Below are 22,521 nucleotides of genomic sequence, written 5' to 3'. Positions count from 1 at the left end.
GGCATTATAAGGAAGTACGGTACCATTAAAAAAAAAAAAAAGCCAGGTTTTCTTTTTAAGAGCTTTTTACTTGTAATTTGTTGTACATAATCAATTAGTACAATGTAAAATGTGAGAAATTTCCAGTGAGGCCACATCAGAGCAAAAAGAAAATACTGAATTTTTTAGCAGCTACTAGCATGAACACAACTGTACAGATTTTTTTCCATCTAAGAAATTAGAAACTTTTCTGAGTAGCAAGTACCTAGCCAAATGAGTTGATTCCAATTAAAGCAGCACAATTCTGATTAGTTAGCATTTCTTAAAAAGTAATTTTCCTTAAATGTAAGGAAAACTTAGGAGTCTCTGTGATTATATTTAATTCCACTTGGAATTTAGACAATATGACCTTTTATTCAACCCAGCCTGTAGTTGTTGGACTGGATTAAATATTACTACCAGTTGTCAGCTGTGATAAGAGATAAAACAAGAGGCATTCTATTATGAAATTATAAATTTCTATTGCCTCACCTTTAGGCAGGCAAATCCAAAAAAAAAAAAAAGCGCCAGGAGGGTCAAAAATGTATTTTATTAACGTTCAATCACCTTAAGTGATTAAAGATTTTGACATTCTATCCAACAGGTGGTAGTAATAAGCCTAAAATCCAGAATGCACAAACATTTTAAAGGTTTTTACCATCCTTAATTCATTAAATAACCCCCATGGAATAGGTTAGCATTATCTACGTAACTAATGAGGAAGCAGAAAAATAAATGACCTGTGTCATCTGGCTGAGGACCAGAGACTACTCTATCAGAAATGAGAAGCCTTCTCCTAGGTCAATGGGTGAAGACCATATCAGAAAGACAGGATTCAACTGGCATAGTAGAGCAAAAAGACAGAATCTATTCCGTTTAGCACATAAATTTCTGTTCTGACTTAAAGTTGAGCTATAGCAAAGAAACAAAAAGCATAAAGACAGTTGAATTAATGGTAGCAGAAGAATCTGTCAAAGCATTTCTTTGACTAATTCACACATGGAGAGCTTTGAAATTTCTTAGGCCCCAGTTAATTACTTTACATTAGGGTTCTTTCATTAAAAAGTATCACAGGGCTTCCCTGGTGGCGCAGTGGTTGAGAGTCCGCCTGCCAATGCAGGGGACACGGGTTTGTACCGGTCTGGGAAGATCCCACATGCCGCGTAGCAGCTGCGCCCATGAGCCATGGCCGCTGAGCCTGTGCGTCCGGAGCCTGTGCCCCGCAACGGGAGAGGCCACAACAGTGAGGGGCCCGCGTACCGCAAAAAAAAAAAAGTATCACAAATGAGAAATGCAGGCAAGAGGAAAGAACAATATAAAAATTTTGACAAGTAATATCAGGTTAGACTTACTTTAGGCAACAGTCTTGCACATACTTGGAGAACACTTGAGTCTGAAGGTTTTGAGCCTCCACCCCAGGAAGTAGGAATTTGGTTTTTCCCTTCCAAACGGGAAGAACATTTTTAGGAAGAATTTTTGTCTTGGAGAATTTAACAGTGTCGCCCAAGGTTGTATCTTTAAGGGTGGTTCATTTTCTCGGACCCTTTGTTACTCAAAGTAAAGTACTAGGAGTCCTAAGAAATGTTCTGTTCTTATACTGATTATACTGATTAAGTTCAGCATTAATTTGATTTCAAAGCTAAGAACAGTGGTTAAAACTTGTTTACAGAAATGCATTTTGGAAGAGAAAAATATTGTAAAACATGTAGTGAATGTTTCTTCAGTTTCTGATTCAGCCAATGAGAAACTTCCATTAATCACTTCTCAATAAACATGAGATCCTGTTAAGCATCAAAAAAAAAAAAAAAAGTGTCTTGCTCACTTTCATGGTTTGGAATACCCCTTGATTTCTGGGCCTGATATAACTTTTGAAATAGTTTTCTAAAAAAATCCTGTTGGCATCTGAATTAATGACTGAAGCATTAATTGATTGCTAAAGCAAACCCTGAAATTTAACGCTTGGCACACACCACAAAAAGTTGATTTATCCAATGCATACTGAGGTATCCTTGGGAAGTGGTTTTAAGGAGCAGGAACAGTGACAATGATAGAATTAGTGGTCATGAGTCACTAGGACAAAGTGGCATTCAGCAGAAAAGACAGAAGCAGTTGTCACATCTGTGGGATAAGTAGAGATGGATTATATCTTGTGTGGTGTGGGATAAATGAGAGGCTCAGCAAAGCTTCACAGAGAGGCCTCACCCACTGGCATTTATGTGGGGCTGTGTTTGACGATCAACCAAAGGGTGAATTATTTTTGACCTATTTCCCCATACAAGAGATCCTCTTCCTTGGAAGATCGTCTTTACACACACTAATGTTCCCTTCCTTCAAGTCATCAGAAAAGGGGAAAATTTTTAGAAATCAGGTCTAAGCTCTTATTCCAGAGAAGCATTTCACAGTTAGAACAGTGACCTCAAAAATAAAATTATGAAGAGCAAGTGAAAATCTGTTTTCAGAATTACACTAGGAGTCTCCCTATTAACTACTTAACAGGGGATAATGGTCCTGTGAAAGATTTTAGTTACATAGTGTTCCAATCCCAGGGATCTGATCTGAGCAAAGTTGGCAGTTGGAGTTGGTCAAGAATAAAGGGCAATTACTCAGGATGGACTGAGTCCAGAACAACTCATTTCTAACGGCCCATGGTAGGCATGACTACAGCAGGTGAGGAAAGAGAAGCATCTTCTTCTTTCCACTGTGAAGTGACAGTTTTTAGCTGAGTGTAGAACTGGATGCCCTAAAGAGAACAAAGAAAGAAAAAAAAAGAGAGAAAGAGGGAGTTATCATATATGCCTGGGGGTTTCATGATTCCTCTTTTAATCACTTTTGAAGGAGATGCTATGAAATGCTATTCACATTCCTACTGGAGGAATAGGTGCAACCAAAATTAAATATATTGCTCATGAGATAATTTATGTAAAACATTTAGCATATTACCTGGCACATCTAAATGGAAAAATTGAACAAGGTAAACTATTAAACTTGTATTTATATTATAAGAATAGGCTTGAGTAAAAGAGAATAGACTGCAGATCTAACACATAAAATTACTAGCAAGCTAGAAGGATACTGTTAGAAAAAAACACACCAGCTTGATTAAAATACTCTTCTAGAATTATTAGACAAAATCTGGGCAATGTTAATATAGTGAAAACAACTTTAGAGATTATTACATACTTCCAATATAAGATACAACTGAAGTTTACATTTTATTATGTAAGAATGATACTTTTATGTCTTCTTCCCATAGTGCAAAATAGCAATTTAAGTACCTAAGGATTTAAGACTTCAAACTGTATATAAGGTCAGTCTTTTACTCTAAGAAGCCTCACTCACCAGAGTAACTTACAGTAATTAAACAAAGACATAGCAGGAAAAAAACTCCAAAACTGACAAACTATTTTAAGCAAGAGTTTTACTCTGCTTCCCTTGAAAGAAATTTTTAATAGTATCAAACTAGTCAATTTTACAAAAGCTGTGACTAATGCACAAACTGGATAATCCACCTCCAAACAGTGTTTCTTAACCAGCTGGCTACACGGTCAGAGCCTGCTGTGTAATCCCACTGTTAATTTATTATTAACCTATAAAAGGGAGCCCTGTATAGAAAATAAGTAACTTTTTACTGAAGGTCCCAAGATTGCTGTATTTCTGTGGGACTACAAAGAGCTTTCACTCGCCCATTTGTCCAACACGTATTTGGGTACTTGCTCTGTGCCACGTTCTGCAGGTAAGTAAATAATAATTACAGTGTGATGAGAGCTTCTTAACATGGCTTAAATAGTCCTACTACATGACTTGCCTCTGCCTACCTCTCTAACCTCATCTCTTACCACTATCTTCCTTATTCACTCACTGTGCTCCAGCCCATTTCTGCTGTTTGAACATGCCATGCCTGTTCTTGCTTTAGGATATATGCACCAGTTGAAGGATGTGATAATAGTGGTAATTTGGTTCCAGATCTGCTCTATTTATTTATTTTTTGTTCAGTGCTGCATTTATATAATTTTTATTATAGAATAGTGTTTAATATACAGAAGGTGCTCAATAAAATTTTTAGTAAATGAGTAACTATTACGGGAGCAATGTGTGCAGTGGGAGCACATGAGGACATACCCAACCCAACACTGAAGGGGATGGTGATGGTCAGAGGTGATTTTCTGGAGGAGTCCACACTTTAAACTGGGGGTTAACAGTCAGATGAAAAGGGGGGAGAAACGGGGGCTACAGGAAGAGAGGGTCACAGGCAGAGGAGAGGACATATACAAAGGCTTGGATTTACTCATGCTCTTTCCCAAAAACTCTGTTGCCTTGAGTTATTCAGGAATCGGCAAAATTTTGTTAACTTTTATATCTTTTCTAGGGAAACTACTGACTTGTTCCTGAATATGTTCAAGAAAGTTTCTTAGAGGAAAAATATTTTTTTTAAAAAGTCACCTGTTTGCCATAGAAATTGGTGTCTCCCCTGAAGGAAGCTCGAGAGCCAGTGAATGAGAACATTGGCAAAGGCACTGGAATGGGCACATTCACCCCAACCTAAAGCAGAACAAATCCATGTCAAATACTAAGAAAAACAAAGGAACTTTCCATTCAGAAGCCCAAATGCTTGGCATCAGAGAGACCAATTTTAACTACCCACCTTCCACCCGATCCTGCATCCCATGAGCTTTTATTCCTGAGGGAGATCAGAGGGGCAGTGACTGATCGCTGTTTACCTTCTCCCCTTACATAGGAAACAGTAAATGGCTACAAGAATATCCTAAGAATTCTGTTCACAAACCTGTCCGACATCTACCAGGTGGGAATATTTCCGAGCAGTGGCTCCATTGGTGGTGAAGATGGCAGTTCCATTTCCATATGGGTTGTCATTTACGATCTTGATGGCTTCATCCAAAGTGTCTGTTTCCAGAACTACAAGAACTGGGCCAAAAATCTCCTCTTTGTAACAGGTCATATTTGGCTGCCAGGAGTGATGTAGCAGAAAAGAAGTCAGTATTTTTTGCTTATTTGGTACTTTATTACCCAGTTGCTTAATGAACAGCTTTTATGTTAGTAATAATCTCTTTTCATTTTAAATCACCTATTAAAAAAAGTCCTTTCTTGCTGTGTTCCATCTTCCAAGCTACCAATCATAAATAACTTGAAATTCCTATTACTGTAACTATATAACTACACTCCTTTTCCCTAAGCACTGTATTTTTAGGTCTCATGACCCATCACTAGCTTCCTGTTTTATGCCTGTATTACTTGTTTATCCAATTGTTATCTTACTGAAAACTACTTGAAAATTCATTTTTTTAATAAATCAAATATATATTAAAAACACCACAGGAGAATTTTTCTATTTAAAGAAATCCTGTGCTAAGTTTTCTGTAACATAAACAATCTATTCTCATTTGTTCCTTTGCCTCCCAAATGAGTCTGTACATTTTTATTTTGGTATCAGGTCACATTAAACATTGAAAACATCTTTTACCACTGCAGCTGGTCAGCTGTGTTTGTTGCTGATAAGTGGATTTTTCCTCAATGACTCTGTGGCAAGAAATCTCATAATTTCTACTACACTTGGATTCAGCTCTTGACTATTCAGGATTATAATAGGATTAGTGGGGAGATCTGAATTTCAAAAAAACTCCTCAATATAGTCATTGAGGAGTCATTGTCATTTTAGCTGAGCAACTTTCAGTTTTGATAAATAAAAATTGACACCAATTCTTTTTCTTTTGTCACTTTCTGGTGAAGATGTAGGTATTCAATAACTATTGGGGGCTGATATATTGATGGAGACACTGCAATAGCTATAAGCTAGGCAGTAAGAAGGAGCGGGAAGAAGAATTTAACATTAAACAAGTAAGAAGTATAACGTAAGATAGGAACTGGCAAAATAATGGCCTGTGAGCTGGAGTGGCTTGCTGCCAGTTTTTGTACAGCCCACAAGCAAAGAATGGTTTCTACAATTTTTAAATGGTTGAAAAAAATCAATCATGACACCTAAAGCTATATGAAATTCAAATTCCATTGTCCATAAATAAAGTTTTATTGGAATAAAACCACACCATGTTAATGGCTGAGTCGAGTAGTTGTGACAGAGACTATTTATCCCTGCAAAGCCAAAAATATTTACTCTTTAGCTCTTAAGTTATCCAACCACTGGTATAGTGGAAAGAGGTTGGAAGTCAGGAGGGGAGACTCATTCAGACTTGAGATAAAATAACTGAGTAATTCTGGCAAGAGATGAGGTCTCTAGTCATTAAGTGTCTTCATTTATAAATTAGATGAATGAGGTGCCTTTAGCTAATTTCGCAAAATTATATATTTGCAAAATAAATAATCCAGAGTTGTTCACCTTGGCATTTGAGATGATGGTTGGCCCAACAAAGTTCCCATTTTCATAACCTTTGACTTTAATATCTCGCCCATCAAGAAGGATGGAAGCTCCTTCCTTTGTTCCACTATCAATCAGATTGCAGACTCGCTCTTTTGCCTGGGGGGTGATCAGAGGGCCAAGATCAGCTCCAGGCTGGTCTCCTGTAGAACAACACAGAAGTATTTAAGGTCTTCATTAACATAAATTATGAGTGCTAAATAAAGATGAATCAAAATGACAAGTAGTACAGTACAGAGAGAGACAATGGAAAGAATAAACATGATTGCTCCCACTGGACAAGGCCAACGCGAAAATCAAGAGTTTAGTGCCACAGATGCAAAGTCTAAAGAAGCCGGGCAGATAACTGGTTACCTGCATTGACTCTCAGCTTTTTGGCACACTCTACCAGCTCCGGCAGCCACTTCTTAGCTTCTCCCACAAGGATCGCTGTTGAAAGAGCCATGCAGCGCTGACCAGCGGCTCCAAATGCTGCCCCAACGAGCTGGTTCAGAGTATTTTCCTTATTGGCATCTGGCATGACTACCCCATGGTTTTTGGCTCCCTAAGGAAATACAGAAAGTACATGAATCTTCCTTGGCAAAATACAATTTGGCTAAGAAATTAAAGAACCTGAGATTTCAGATGAGAATTTAAGGAAAGGACTCGAGAATTTATCCTGTGTTGCTTTGAAAATAGATTTATTATCATTTTGATATTGCTGAAGTACTGGTAACACTGAGTAAGTCTCCAGGTTACTTTTGCTTCACTTCCTCAGCTGAAAAGCTGATAGGTGTTTATTTAGATCAAAACCATTATCAAACGCCCCCCCACAAAAACAAAACACTGCCTCAATCACGTTCGGTCAAATTGACAGGCTAAACACTGCATCCAGGAGCCAAGGAGAACTCCCTTCTCTTTCCTAAGTTAGCTAGGAAAGAATTTGTTGTTTGTCAGAGGTTCCAGTTATATGAAGAGCAATGTAAACATAGAGCTGCCAGTAGCCAGCTGAAAGGCAAAATAGGAGGTAGGGCTCCTGATACACAATTTCCGGAAAGAAATTCCCCCAATTGGCTTGCTTCTAGATACACAGCCTCATAAGCTTCTATGTGGGACTGACATATGGTCATTTCCACATGTTTCCAGGTACAGCTATAGTTGAGTACATAAATAGATACCATGTCTGCTACTTAACTGTATCCCATTACACATAGTATAATGTTAGACACAGAATACATTCAAGAAATATGTAGTGAACTGGGAGGGGCATAAATCAAATTGGCCAAAACACATCCAGCCATGAAAAGAAACAAATGGGTATATCATGAACAGTCTCCAAGCCTATACATAGGTGGCTACCCTTTTTGCAACATTAGTGGAAGGGTAAGAAAGTAGCAACTGGACATTATATTTAGTATCAAAGAATTGCCAAGTATTTGGCGAGGAGCTAGTCACTAAGGAACAGCAAAACTATGCAGCCAAGTAAACCACACTCATATATCATACAGGGATATCTGGCTCTTTCCAGAGCCTTAAATAGTCTGGGCTCTTAGGGAAGATCATATCTTTGACATTAGTAGTTAGGATATGCCTTAAAGGCAGGAAGGATGGGGTCTAGCTGGAAGAATGGTTGAAGGAAGAAATAGGGCCAGAAACAGAACTTCGCAGTTACTGCTGAAGCCCAGAGAATTTGAATATCATTCTTAAGGAGAAATGTGACTTTATCACCAAGATTACCTGGTTAAGATAAAAGGTAATTAAAGTGACAGAGAATAAAACTCATCACACTGTTCATGGTTAAAAGGAAGACAACCAGGATGAATTGTGAATAAAGAAACACTGGCATTAGAGTGGGATGAGTGGCCCCTCTGCTGAGGGGCTTTTTCTAGGTAATTTTAATACATATAACAGAATTTGGGGGAAAAAGGAATAAGAAGTTACCATATTGGCTTGAACTCTCTTGCCATGTCTTGACCCTCTCTCAAAGATGTACTCTCCTGCCCGGTTGGATCCCACAAAGCTGATTGCTTTGATATCAGGATGATCGCAAATAAAGTTTACAGCTTTAAGAAGAAAATAAATGATTACCACAAAGGAAAAAAGGGCTGTGGGATTCTCAGCAAAGCAAATTTCTCCCTTTCTCACTATTATGAATGAGAAGTTTTCATACTTTTGTTTTTCTACCCTGGATTCCCATTTTGGAGTTCTGTCCTTGTTCTCTTAAATTCTTTTTTTTTTTTTGGCCACGCTCCACCGCTAGTGGGATTTTAGTTCCCCGACCAGGGATCTAACCTGCGTCCCCTGCAGTGGAAGCGAGAAGTCTTAACCACTGGATTGCCAGGGAAGTCCCTCTCTTAAATTCTTTAAACTACAAATCTTATTTAACCTCTTCTCTTTCATTATTTTTCCACTTGCTAGTCCAGAATTTCTACTTTTAATCTAACTCTGAAGGCTACAACTCCTATTTTCCTCCAAAATAATAGCCTTTCAATACTCAACTCTTCCTTTTGTCCTTTACGAATGTGATATTTCCTCAACTGTCACTTATACTGGGACTCTCAGATACTACTGTGCCCTCATGTGAGAGGCAATAGAGCATAGTATTTAAAAGTAAAAACCAGGGTCAGCCTTCTTAAGTATACACATCCCGACTTTGACAGTTTCTAGCAACGTGACTTTGGGCAAATCACTTAATTTCGTTATACCTCAATTTTCTTATCTGTAAAATGGGAAAATAATAGTACCTACCTCAAAGGGTTGTTGTAAAGACTAAATGAGATAATATATAGAAGGCATTAGGAACAGTGCTTGAAACACAGAAGCACTTTTCAAGTGTTAGCTATTATTATATGAATCAGAAGGACTTCAGTACCTCTGAGATCTATAAAGTCTGAGTTAAATAACCTTATAAATTCTCTCAATACTGAAATGAAAACTTCTCTTTAATCTCATCTGTATCTTGCCCTAACCATATTTCTTTGTCCTAATGTATTCTGTAGGGCAAGAAGCACCGCTACTCCCCAGTTAGTTACCTTAGCACAGAGGCGGCAAAACAGTCAACAAACATTATCTTCAAACATGGAGGGTACTACTAGTAAATCCCTTCATCCCTAGGTTCTTCATCCTAAAACACCCCATCACTGACTCAACACCTTGATTTTTTGGTATCCAGATTAAGTGCCATGTACAGAGGGGCAGTTACCTTCATGTTGTCCATGGATGACATTCAGTGTTCCGTCAGGGGCACCAGAGTCCTGAAGCAACTTGGCAAGAAGTATAGTTGCTCCAGGGACTCGCTCTGATGGTTTCATTAGGAAGGTATTTCCACATACCATGGCCATGGGAAACATCCAAAGGGGGATCATGGCAGGAAAATTGAATGGAGCAATGCCTGCACACACCCCCAGAGGCAGACGGTAGGAATAAAGGTCCATGTCTTTGGTGATGGATGGCATGGTCTCTCCCAGCATGAGGGATGTCACACTGCAGGCATGCTCAACCACCTCTGGAACAGAGAAGGAGCAGTCGGGCCACCAACTCTCCACACTGTGCACTATTTAGTTTTGTCATGCTCTAGTCAGCCCTGAGTGGCAAGACCAACGACAGAGGGAAGAAACACTGACTTGCCGTGTGAAGGGGTTGCGTAAAGTGAGATTATCTGAATGGGAAAAAGAAAGTGCAATACATATACCATTTGGAAGATCATTTGAGTAAAATAATGAATGAAGTAAACCAATCCCACAGATACCTGAGTACTGTCATTTCCCATAAGTATTAAAAAAGATATCATGGGATAGCAAAATCTACATAAAGGAAGAAGCAATCCCCCATCTGGGGTCTTTGCCTCTCATTTTCCTTTGCTTCTTCCCAATGTCCCTGAACTCCCCATGAGGAATCCCTGCTTACGAAGGCCTCGAAATACATCTCCTTCGGCATCCGCTAGGGTCTTCCCTTGTTCCAGCGTGATTAACCTGGCAATTTCTTTCTAGAGAGAAAACACACAAATAGAAACCAACGCAAGGATGTGCCTCCTGTTAGTTCTCAGGCAGCCAAAAAAGAATAAAAGTCAGGGAGAAGTACTATGAGGGAGAGAGCCATGATCTATGTCTCTCTGTATCGTACAGTTAGGGAGAGCAGCTAAAAGTGCCTCTATGAGAGTGACAAGTATCCCCTAGGCAAAAGTTTGGAAAATTATACCATTCAGATTTCTTACCAAGTTTTCTTTAATGAGTTGTTGATAGCGGAGCAGGACCTGCTGACGGCTTAATATTGAAGTGTCTGCCCATGCGGGAAAAGCACGTTTGCAGGAAGAAACTGCTGCATCCATTTCAGCCTTGGTGGCTTGAGGGACCCGACCAATGACCTCATTGGTGGCCTGATGGAGAAAGCAGCACATCAGGGACTTCTCTGGTGGTCCAGTGGTAAAGAATCTGCCTTAGGGCTTGCCTGGTGGTGCAGTGGTTAAGAATCTGCCTGCCATTGCAGGGGGGACAGGCTCGATCCCTGGTCTGGGAAGATCCCACATGCCGCAGAGCAACGAAGCCCATGCACCACAACCACTGAGCCTGCACTCTAGAGCCTGTGAGCCACAACTACTGAGCCCACGTGCCACAACTACCGAAGCCTGCGCGCCTAGAGCCTGTGCTCTGTGACAAGAGAAACCACTGCAATGAGAAGCCCGCGCACAGCAACAAAGAGTAGCCCCCGCTTGCCTCAACTAGAGAAAGCCCGCACGCAGCAACAAAGACTCAACGCAGCCAAAACTAAATAAATTAAAAAAAAAAAACTGCCTTACAATGCAGGGGGCACAGGTTCGATCCCTGGTCAGGGAACTAAGATCCCACATGCGGCGGGGCAACTAGGCCCGCGTGCCGCAACTACTGAGCTCACGCCCCTCAACTAGAGAGCCTGCGCACCACAAACTACAGAGCCCATGTGCTCTGGAACCCGCACACCACAATTACAGAGCCCACGTGCCCTGGAGCCTGTGAGCCATAACTAGAGAGAAGCCTGCACGCTGCAACAAGGATCCCACATGCCTCAACGAAGATCCCGTGTGCTGCAACTAAGACCCGATGCAGCCAAAAATAAATAAAATAAACAAATAATAAATAAATCTTTTTTTTTAAAAAAAAGCAGCACATTATCCTTTGTCCCTGCCCCACCTTCTTCATTTTTCATATAGTTGCAGGGGCAGCGCCATGTGCTTCACAATAGACACCCTGGTCCCTATTTTCCCACCATGTTCCCAGAATTCTAGGCTAGTTAAATTTAAGTCCCAAAGCAGCTTTGCTTACGGGGTTGTGGATGTCCATCCATTTGTCACTTTTGGAATCAATAAATTTCCCATCAATGAAAAGCTTTACAGATGGCTGGGGAAAAAAAAAAAAAAACACCACAAAACTTTGTATTAGTTAGTTGCTTTACTTCTCTCTTTCACAAAGAGAAAAGGAATTGGGGTTGATAACTGAATTTTCTGCCCTCTAGAAATGTTAGCACTAGGAAAGAGATATACAATATACTTGTCTATAGTGCTTATTAATATGGGGCAGAGCCTCTCAATACTGTGATCTCTCTGTAAATGGGAAATTCCCTGCTAATCACACAGTGGAACTTCACGAGTAAATATATGCCACTGAGAAGCTTATACTAAAAAAGCAGTAGACTCTGTGTTAACAAAGATTAGCTATTAGGACGTCTTGGCCCAGCTGACTTTCTGTCACGTTACCATGAGCATGCATTACCTTTATGATCAAAAGATTTTAAAAGACATTTCTATCTATGTAGTTTTTCTGAGAAGTAGCTTGTTTTCATTAAATTTTCAAAGTGGTCTGTGGGCCAAAAAAGGTGAAAGATTACTATGTTACAGTATGTGCATGCTTCTATATAAACAGGATTTTGAGCACCAGTCCTTATATATCGGGTTTCGTTACTGCAAATGGCTGATAGACAGTAGGTCTGTAAAAACAACTCTAAAGGTTGTAAAGAAGACAACCTTTCTGGCAGGCTCAAGAAAACCTCTAGAAGCCAAGAAAATGTATCTTTTGACACAGTAATCCTAATTCAGAAGGGAAAGAAGAAAACTACATAAATAAATGTTTGTTTTATAATACTGAAAAACAGAATAAGTCTAAATGTTATCTGGAAAAATTATTAGTTAATTCAGGCTATATCTACTTGATAGAATATTATATAGCCATTAAAAATCATAATCATAAAGACCACCATGCAATATTGTAAATGCTTACAACATAGTAGACACAATATGAGATAAGAAAACCAAGATACAAAATTTCAGATAAACTCTGATCATAATTATGTAAAGAAGATAAATGGGAATACCCCCAAATTATACTGGATTCCTTCTCAGAAGTCAGCCTTTATTACCAAATAAACTCACCACTGAAGATGAAGAGAAGGAGGATGCTAGGTGCCAACTGGAGTTCACCTTGGAAGAAACCTGGGAGGTAAAAGAATGGTTATTTTGATAAATGAGAGCAGAAAATTATTAAAAATTTAGTGAATGGCTACTATATGCTTAACATTATACTAGTTACTGTGGGTATATGAAAAAGGACTTGGTGTTTGCTCTCAAGGGTCATACAGGCTTTATAAAGAGAAAAGTTGTGAGACTATGAGACACAGCAAACTATGAGAGAACAATAAACCATAATGATCATGTGCTCAATTTCCAGGACAGTCCTGGTTAAAAAAATATTTTTTTGTCATTAGACCATATTTTTCTAATTTTTGGCCTGGTACATGTAGTCACCATAAATCTAAAAATAAGAAAACACTTAGGATGGTGTCTAACAATAGATGTTGAATATAAGATAGTATATAACCAAGTGTCAAATGTATGTATAATATGCCCACACAAATACTTAAAACATGAATGTTCATGGTAAATTTATTGGTAACAGCCTAAAATTTGGGAACAACGCAAATGTCCACAATTGGATGGGTGAATAGGGAAACTAGTATGGTATATCCATATGTTGGAATACTACTCAGCAATAAAAAGGAATCGACTATTGATATATGCAACATGGATAACTATAGTAATTATACTGAGTGAAAGAAGTTAAGACTTAAAAAGAGTATACGCGGTATGATTCCATTTATATAAAACTAGAAAATGTAAAAGGTAATGTCAGAAAGCAGACGAGTGGTTACCTAGAGACGACAGAGGAGGAAAAGAGGAAGGGGGTAAGAGAGAAACGTTTTGGGACAATGTGTTCACTATCTTGATTGTGACGTCTTCACAGGTGTATACAAATATTAAAACATCAAATTATACACTTTAGGGCTTCCCTGGTGGCGCAGTGGTTAAGAATCCGCCTGCCAATGCAGAGGACACGAGTTCAATCCCTACCCCGGGAAGATCCCACATGCCGTGGAGCAACTAAGCCCGTGCACCACAACTACTGAGCCTGCACTCTAGAGCCCACGAGCCACAACTACTGAGCCTGAATGCCACAACTACCGAAGCCTGCACGCCTAGAGCCCGTGCTCCGCAACAAGAGAAGCCACTGCAATAAGAAGCCCACACACCGCAACGAAGAGTAGCCCCCGCTTGCTGCAACTAGAGAAAGCCCATGCACAACAACGAAGACCCAACACAGCCAAAAATAAACAAATAAAAAAATTATACACTTTAAAATATGTACAGTTTATTTTAGGTCAATTTTATTTCAATAAAGCTGTTTTTTAAAATGCCACATGTGGGCTTCCCTGGTGGCGCAGTGGTTAAGAATCTGCCTATCAATGCAGGGGACACGGGTTCGAGCCCTGGTCTGGGAAGATCCTACATGCTGCGAAGTAACTAAGCCCGTGTGCCACAACTACTGAGCCTGTGCCCTAGAGCTCGCAAGCCACAACTACTGAGCGCACGTGCCACAACTACTGAAGCCTGCGCGCCTAGAGCCCGTGCTCCGCAACAAGAGAAGACATTGCAATGAGAAGCCCGCGCACCGCAACAAAAAGTAGACCCCGCTCGCCACAACTAGAGAAAGTCGGCGCACAGCAACGAGGATCCAACACAGCCAAAAATAAATTAAAAAAAAAAAAAAGCCACATGTACCTAATAGGAAAATAATGTGTTATACAGGTAATAGGATTTAATCAGGAAATGGCAGGGGTCGGAGGGATCAGTTACAATAAAGTTACTCTCTAAAAAAAAATAGTTTGTATATATGCTATGCAAGTTGATATAAGAAATACTGAAGTCTAATCAAAGTGAGCAAACTAAAATAGTCAAGACTGGGTTGTAAAAGGAAGCTGCAATCTAATAATCTATTACCTTGTCTGAAGAGAAATCATGTTAACCAAAGAGTTTAGGGCTGCATAAAGTAAAAGAATTTGTTTGTGTGCCTGTAGCACTGTCTAGAGGAAAGGGTGCTGGTCCTTTGGGCCAGCAGACAGTCCTTCCAAATGCCTGGTCTGCTTCCTCTCCCAGTCCCCACAAAAGCTATTTCAAACCATCAACACTCTCCTGGAGACCACCATGTCTTACTTATAGTCACGTTCCGAATACCAACACAGTACCTGCTACACAGTAGGTGTTCAGTAAATATCTACTGAACGAGAGAAAGGTCCACTGGGCAGCTTATATTGCCTGACTGTCCCCCACCCCAGACTTGGTTAGCTGTCCTTTTTTGTACTCCATAGCAGCCAATATTTCCCCTAAGAGGTTATCTGTCTGTGTTGTAATGACCTAGTTACTTGTTTGTTACCCCAAAGACTATAAATTCCACGAGGGCAGGCACTGAATCTTGTTTACCTATTTTACAGAGTTACTGAGATCAAGCTTGTTCAGGTATGAAAAATAGCTAGCAAGTAGTTGGTGCTCATTACATGTTGTTATTACTATAAATACTTATTTGCTCACACTCCTTGCTATTTCAAAACTTAACAATTCTCTTAAAATTTTCAACTCTGTTCCTTTCCTTCTCACTCTTAAGAGCTGATCTTGCAGATGTAAACTATTATATATAGGATGGATAAACAACAAGGTCCTACTGTATAGCACAGGGCACTATATTCAATATCCTGTGATAAACCATAATGGAAAAGAATATTAAAAAAAGAATGTCTATATGTGTATTACTGAGTCACTTTGCTGTACAGCAGAGATTGGTACATTATAAATCAACTATATTTCAATTAAAATTTTTTTAATTAAAAAAAAAGAGCTGATCTTATTTTTTCTACTTCAGCGGAAACAGAAACCATCAGATGGGAACTTCCTCAACTTCTTACCAGTAAGCCTACAAAACTGACCAATACCCATCATTTTTTCCTTTCTTCCTCTTATAGTGGAGAAGGTAGCTACCAAGGTTCACAGGGACAGAGTGACTGGGAGACAGAGGTGCACAGAGGTGGACTGACTGAAGAGGTGTCTGTCCTGTAATCTAAGGCTAATCTCTGCACCTGTGCTCTGAACTGTTCCTCCTGCCTCGGACACCTCCATCAATGATCCTTTCTTTCCTGTACCTTAAACCTCTCTCCATCCAATAGCCAGAGTTCTCTATACCAATTACCTCCCCATCTCCCACTAACTCTTCAATCAGCTCCAAGCTTTATGATTGAACACGAGTGACTTCCTCCATACCATGGACTCTTCTGAGTCCTTCTTGTACTTGACCTCTCAGCAGAGGTGGAGAGTTATTTAATCATGCCCTCTGTCTGAATCCCCTCTCCACTTGTATTCTGTGATGCCCTGGTATCTTTTCTATTTCTTGGGCCACTTTTTCTATGCCTTCTATGCTGGTTCAGTCTCCTATACCTGGCCTCTAATGGTTGAGTTCCTGAACAAGGAGTTCCTGAACTCTCCTTGGGTGATTTCATCAACTCCAGTGGCTTAATTATCTAGATCCTGGTGATGCCCAAATCTGTAATTCCTCACCAGAATCTTCCTCTTCAGGTAATACCTACATAACTGTCTTCACCACATCTCTACTTGGATGTTATTTAGGTACATGTTGAAAAAGCTGACCTCATCTTCCTTCCACCAACCGGCTCTGTTTCCTATAGCCCACCTTTCAGTAAATGGGGCTACTATCCACCTAGCTGCCCAGCCAGAAACTTGAATGTCACCCCAACTCCTCCCTCTCTCTCCTCAGTGAATCAAACAAGTCCTGGCAATGTCCTCCCAGAAGTCTTTGAAATGCACCCCCTTCTCTCCACCACTCCTACCCTCACCGAAGTCTATACCATCGTTGTCTCTCACCTGGACTTCAACAATGGTTTCCTAACAGGTCTCCCAGCCTCCATTCTTAAACCTTCTGAATCTAGTTTCCACTCCATAGCCAGAGGGTCTTTCTAAAACACAAACCTGGTTAGATCACTCCTTTGTTTAAAACCTAACAATGGCTTTCCATTGTCCTTGGGATAAAGACCCACCTTGATGTTGCTTAGAAGACTCTACATAGTATCTTTACTTCTCTAGTTTCCTAGCTTGTTGCTTTCCTCCTTGCTCTCTCTATGCTCCAGCTGTTCAGAACATGTTTTGTGCTCTCATTGCCCTTGCACATGCTGCTCCCTCTTGCCTGGAATTGTTTCATCCCATTTGCTTGGCTCACGTCTATTCCTTAGCTCCCTATCACTTTGGGTACAGGTACAGGTACAGGTCAGTTTTGTAGGCTTGCTAGCAGGAAGTTGAGGACATTCTCATCTAATGGTTTTTGTTTCCTCTGAAGTAGAAAAAACAAGAGTAACTCCTGTGAGTGAGAGGGGCAGTAGCAGAGTTGGAAGTTTTTCAGTCTCAATCTCTGGTCTAGGCTAAGTACCTGATTATGAAGTTCATAAAACACCCGAATTCCTCTATTTCTCATATCGCACTAGGGAATAGTAGCTTATTTAATTATTAAGTCTCTCTCCCTTAGATCACTAGATGGTTGTGTCCTAAGCCCCTAGCACCATTCCTGGACTAGAGTAAGCACTCAGTAATATTCTGCAGAATGAAAGAATGAGTACACATCAAGCAATTGTTGGATATTAATTTTGTTTCATGTAAATTCTCTTACAGGGCAGAAAATGCACGGATAAGCCAACTGGAGCATTCTAGGTCACTTAGTTTTTTTTTTTGTTTTCTTTTTTAAAAAAGTAGTTATTTATTTATTGGCTGTGTTGGGTCTTCGGTGCTGCATGCGGGCTTTCTCTAGTTGCAGTGAGCAGGGGTTACTCTTCGTTGCGGGTGCATGGGCTTCTCATTGCAGTGCCTTCCCTTGTTGTGGAACACGGGCTCTAGAGCGCTGGCTCAGTAGTTGTGGTGCGCCGGCTTAGTTGCTCTGCAGCATGTGGGATCTTCCCGGACCAGGGATCGAACCCGTGTCCCCTGCATTGACAGGCAGATTCTTTTTTTTTTTTTTTTTTGCGGTATGCGGGCCTCTCACTGCTGTGGCCTCTCCCGTCGCAAAGCACAGGCTCCGGACGCACAGGGCCAGCGGCCATGGCTCACAGGCCCAGCCGCTCCGCGGCATGTGGGATCCTCCCGGACCGGGGCACGAACCCGCATCCCCTGCATCGGCAGGCAGACTCTCAACCACTGCGCCACCAGGGAAGCCCTAGGCCACTTAGTTTTATTTTGTCATTGGCACACAGTCTCCCTGCTGTCAAGAGGGTATAAAAGGCACTGCATCTGGTATAATAAATCATTATCATATAGTTTTGAAAGGTTAGATCTCCTTTCTTTTCTTCATTTTCCAAGACACACTCATTAGTACTGTTGCTGAAAAAACTATCCTATGTCTAGTCACACCAAACTCTTTGTTCTCTAGATGTTTATTTCATACTTGCTATTTCCTTTACCAGGAACTCTCTTCCCCTCTACCTAAAGGCCTCCTACTCTTGCAATACTTAAACCCAGATCAACCCCTTTTGGAAGCTTTTCCTGAATTGCACAGGTGGAATTTGGGGCTCTTTCTCTAGGTTCCTACAGTACTGTGTGCACTCTTACTGTTTAGCACTTATCATTGCATTACAATAGGGGGGTTTTCAGTGAATATTTTACTTATCTCTCCTTTCCCAAAGCTTGGGACAGTGCCTGACACAGAAAGAGATGCCAAGATGTAAGTCCTGAATTCTCAGCCGCATTAGTTACTAGTTGGGAGACTTTGGATGACCTTTAGTGTCAGGTAACTTACTTCATTATATTAATTCTAATCTTCACAGATATTCTTAAAACTAGGAAGTGGTGGTGCTGGGATAGAACCCAAGTATGATTGTGCAGCCTGTGCTCTTTCCACTGCATCACTGAAGAAAGTCATTGAGTCACTTCAGACCAGTCTTCTTATCTTTAAATGGGAGTGATAATATCTTGACTGCCAGAATCTAGACTACTCTTTACCAAAGTGTCCTGTTACAGTAACTCCTAGTTGACTTAGAATTACTATCTCTGTTCTTTCCAGGTCAACTCAGAAGTTTCTTAAAATGAATCAGAAAACAGTGTCTATTTCTAAAATAAAGTACTTGGGAAGGGAGATTCTTTTCCTTGATGCAAAGGACAAAATAGCTTCTTAAGGCTCTCAATGACTTGTGATGGCAGAGGAGGCAAAGGAAAAAAGTCAGTTTCAGTAGAAGAGTTTGAGGAGAAGTTGGTAATGGAAAGTATAGGATGGAAACTTTGTTTCTCTACTACAAAAACAAAAAACAAAAAAACAAACAAACCTAGAAAATCAGAACTAGGATCACATCAAGAAATATGAGGAAAGCCAGATCATTTGACAAACCCTTCCAACCCATTCTCCACAATGTCCCATTAAATAGCATATTTAAACAGGAATCTTTGCCGACTCTGCTAAGAATCTTAAAAATGCATGGTCTCTGCAGTAGAACTCACTGAAACCTGGTAAATACTAATATTATCTAACAGCCCAGCTATATAGAGGAAGAAGTTCCCAGGCTGGATATAATGAGTAAGAGAAGCAAAATTGCTTCTTGCAGGTTCCAGAATGTTGCCTGTAGTAAATCTTGCCTCATAATCTAAGTCCTTGTAAGGCTGTGAACAACGGGCGGGGGGGTTGCGGGGCGGGGGGTGGGGGTGGGGAAAGGCTATGAACAGAGTTGTAAATCACAGGCCTCAGGCATGCAGCTTCTGTATCTCCTATTCTTAGGCTGGCTTCAGAGAGGACCTAATCCCCCCACCCCACCCCCACGGGCAGAGTTGAGTCAGGCTAGGAGCTGACTTGGGGGTGGGAACTTGGAACTTACACTTCTTGTCTTCCTTGGCTCCCATTTTCTATCACGTGCTTTAGAGATGTTTAGTCCTTTGCATATGCTTGGAACAAACTGGTAGCATTAACTATGTGTCCTTATTCACGGCCAACATAAACACTGTAACTTTGCTGAGAGAAAGTTAAACTCAAAGTCTTGGCAAGCAAGGGCACAGCCCACAGCCTGTGGAAAATACAAAGAGCCATAGCTGGGGAAAATAGCTCAGCAAATGGCTGCTTTGAGGGAAAACTTAGTGTACACTTCTAGAAGGAGATTCAAAGTTCATTCACTGACCCTCGCCCCTCGTGTGCCTCCTACCTCCGCCTTTACCTCGGACTGTAGACACTGAAGGGAAGGGTGGGGGAAGGGAACAATCTGGATGCTCCCGGCAGGATGCTAAGAAAGGTGACCAGAAGGGGAGTTTTGGGGGCAGAGAGGTGGCTGGGGCAGAGAGGTGGCTGGTGCAGAGGTGAAAGGGAAAGACGGTGGGCCGACCGATAGAGGTGAGGGCAAGAGAGTGACGGCAAGGGGCGGGGCAGGGCTGGAGGAGGAAAGTGGACCAAAGCCAGAAAGAGGGAGTCTCAAGAATAAAAGGGAGAGGGGTGATAGTCCAGGTCTGGATCCAACGAAGGCGGATACTGAGTAAGGTGTGGGACAGGGCCGCACTGGTCCGATGGGCACAGGAGGGTCAGCCATGAAGGGGCTGGCTCAGAGAGCGGACGGAAAGGACCGAATTTCTAGTTTCGCGACCCCTTGGCGCCACCCTCACTCGCCTGCAGGATCCGGGCCCGCATTGCCGCCGCCGCCGCCACCGCCGCCACCGCCGCCATGGCTCTCGGTTGCCTCTTCTCAGACCCCCGCACCTCTACAGTCTGAGTCTGTCCACAAGCACTACTGCTGCCAGGCCTCTCCCCTCCATCCTGCCGCACCTCCTCATTGGTGGAAAGGACAATTTCCCCTAGCCAATCACTCGTCCTAACACCTGACTCCGCCCCCTCAGTCCCGGACCTGGGGGTATGCGATTGGTCAGAAGTGATAGAGCTCTCGCCGCCCCCCTCCACCTCAACAAATTCTGTTGGCGGAGGTAGGGAAGACGCCCCTGACTTGGGTACTCTATATTGAACACACGGGGAAGCCGCCCCCGAACCCAGAACTGGGATTGGCCACAGGCACAACCGCGGCCCCACCCACTGAAGAAAGTAAATAAGATCCTGCAAGAATTTTGCAGTAGCTCCGCCTCACCCACGGCGCGAGGGGGTATGGGGGCTGAGCCATGGAAACATTGCCCTATGGGGCGGGGAAACTAGACCAGGCCGTGTGTTGGGGATAGGGTTTCTCTTTGGGGGCGTGGTTTATGGATCCTTGCTTTCCCGCCGACGGTTGGCCACGTCACGTGACATGGGTTGGAAGATGGCGTCTCCCACAGACGGTAAGAGCCGGTTTAGTGACCCTTCGCCTGCAACCTCCTTCTGTGTTCTCCTGGGAACTTCCACTCTCCGTCTGCCCCTCGAACTTACATATCTTTCGTGGGCTCTCCTTTCCCTTCCACTTCTTTTCCATGGAAGGTGGGTGCATCTTCAGTTCGCCGGTTCTTCACAGCGGCTCTGGAGGTGCCCAGTTTCTCTGCAATGTACCAGGCGGGTGGAGGAGGGCACCTGCTTGGGACCCTTTCTGGGCAAAAAGACGAGAGTCGCCTTGGTCCTCCGCCCTGGTCCGCTTTAGTACGCTAAAGCCCCATTTGGGTGAGGCTGAGGGCCGAGGAGGACATACTGCAGAGGAAAGGAGGCGCCTTAGTGTAGCTTTCTCCTCCGGGCGCCCCATTGAAGGGTCGATTCTCCTCTTTTTGAGCATCCGGAACGATTCTCTTAAGCGCTTGCTAGGGTTGGTGGCTGACTTCATCCCGGGATTGAACCGCAAGAGAAACGTGACTCTCTCCTGTCTGCTTAGATGGGGACCGTTGCCCTGGCGGCTAAGGAAGAGACCCTCTCGGTCCCTCGCAGTGAGAGTCCCGAGGAAAATGAGAATTGAGCTTTTTAGCGTAGTCATGCACACGTCTCAACCTCTGTAGCTTCTGCTTTATGTGTTGTTTCTTAAGTCTGAGTGAATGAACGATTTCTGCTTATATGTTGTCTAAGAGGCAAGTCATCTCAGATAGTAATTGAGTGGTTTTGGTATACCCACAGGGTTTTGCGCTCCGTTCTGCTTTAGGGTTAGGATCTTGCAGTCATTTCTGGACTCACTTAATTCTTGCTTCGACCACCTCCATCCCTGCGTCCATTTCACTGATAGTTAGTTTTCTGTCAAACAAAGGTATTTTGTGTTTGGAAGGAATCTTGGAAGTTCGTTTCAGGAATGAGGAAATTAAGGCCAGGAAAGCTATACTGAGATCCTACTATATGAAAGGCGTTATTCTAGGTGCTTTGGGAAAGGAAAAGATTAATCAAACACGTAAACACTTTTGCAGTTTCAGGTCTCATTTAAATGTCACCTCCCAGAGAGGCTTTCCCAGAACACAGTATCTGGAGTTGCCCTTCTTCACCATTATTCACTTTCTCTGTACCTTCATCTACAGAATAGTTATTATGTTAACTTTGCCCTTTTCACACCAGATTGTAAATTCCAAGTCTGTCTTGTTCATAGTTGGATCCCAGGGCTTAGCACAGTGCCTGGCAAGCAGTAGGCCTTCAATTCACATTTATTGAAAGACTGATTAGATATATGCATAAATAATAAATTACTTAGTTTTAAGTTTAACTGAGTCTTAAGTTTTTTGAGCACGGGTACATACTGTATAAGAAATTATGGGTGTTGGGAGTCAAAAGAGATTATTTTGCCTGGGTGCTCTCTTGTTAAAATGTCCTTCCCCCCCACCTCAGGAAAAAAAAAAGGGCATTTAAAAAATCAACCAAGGGAATGGGGAG

General features: G+C 41.8%; 2 protein-coding genes across 3 annotated transcripts in view; one reads left to right on the top strand and one right to left on the bottom strand.

The window, feature by feature from the left end:
- Positions 1-47: 47 nt before the first annotated feature.
- On the bottom strand, positions 48-20,475 carry ALDH6A1 (aldehyde dehydrogenase 6 family member A1). Its single transcript, XM_082849197.1, has 12 exons — positions 20,374-20,475; positions 12,786-12,845; positions 11,683-11,757; positions 10,599-10,760; positions 10,292-10,370; positions 9,588-9,890; positions 8,327-8,448; positions 6,761-6,950; positions 6,368-6,549; positions 4,802-4,981; positions 4,459-4,557; positions 48-2,758 (listed from the first exon to the last, which is right to left on the bottom strand). Exons 1-12 carry the CDS (start codon positions 20,428-20,430, stop codon positions 2,654-2,656), a joined length of 1,614 nt encoding a protein of 537 aa, XP_082705323.1. The 5' UTR covers positions 20,431-20,475; the 3' UTR covers positions 48-2,653.
- Positions 20,476-20,934: 459 nt separating this feature from the next.
- The window catches only part of LIN52 (lin-52 DREAM MuvB core complex component), a 118,780-nt gene continuing 117,193 nt past the window's right edge, over positions 20,935-22,521 (top strand). For both annotated transcript variants that reach the window (XM_082844249.1, XM_082844248.1), the window contains exon 1: positions 20,935-21,029. In XM_082844249.1, coding sequence (XP_082700375.1) covers positions 20,999-21,029 — 31 coding nt within the window. In that variant the 5' untranslated portion in view covers positions 20,935-20,998. The remainder of the gene's footprint in view (positions 21,030-22,521) is intronic.

This window comes from Leucopleurus acutus, assembly GCF_964270905.1.
Source record: "Leucopleurus acutus genome assembly, chromosome: 1".
In the NCBI taxonomy this organism is placed as follows: domain Eukaryota; kingdom Metazoa; phylum Chordata; class Mammalia; order Artiodactyla; family Delphinidae; genus Leucopleurus; species Leucopleurus acutus.
This window is presented reverse-complemented; position numbering and strand designations above follow the sequence as displayed.

Bases quoted from the DNA above. Each gene is read 5' to 3' on its own strand.
- ALDH6A1 (XM_082849197.1), bottom strand. From the start codon at position 20,430: ATGGCGGCGGTGGCGGCGGTGGCGGCGGCGGCGGCAATGCGGGCCCGG. The intron at 10,761-11,682 runs GTAAGCAAAGCT...TTTCTCCATCAG, and splicing joins GGATGGACATCCACAACCCC to GCCACCAATGAGGTCATTGG. The intron at 4,558-4,801 runs GTTTGTGAACAG...GTTCTGCTTTAG, and splicing joins ACCTGGTAGATGTCGGACAG to GTTGGGGTGAATGTGCCCAT.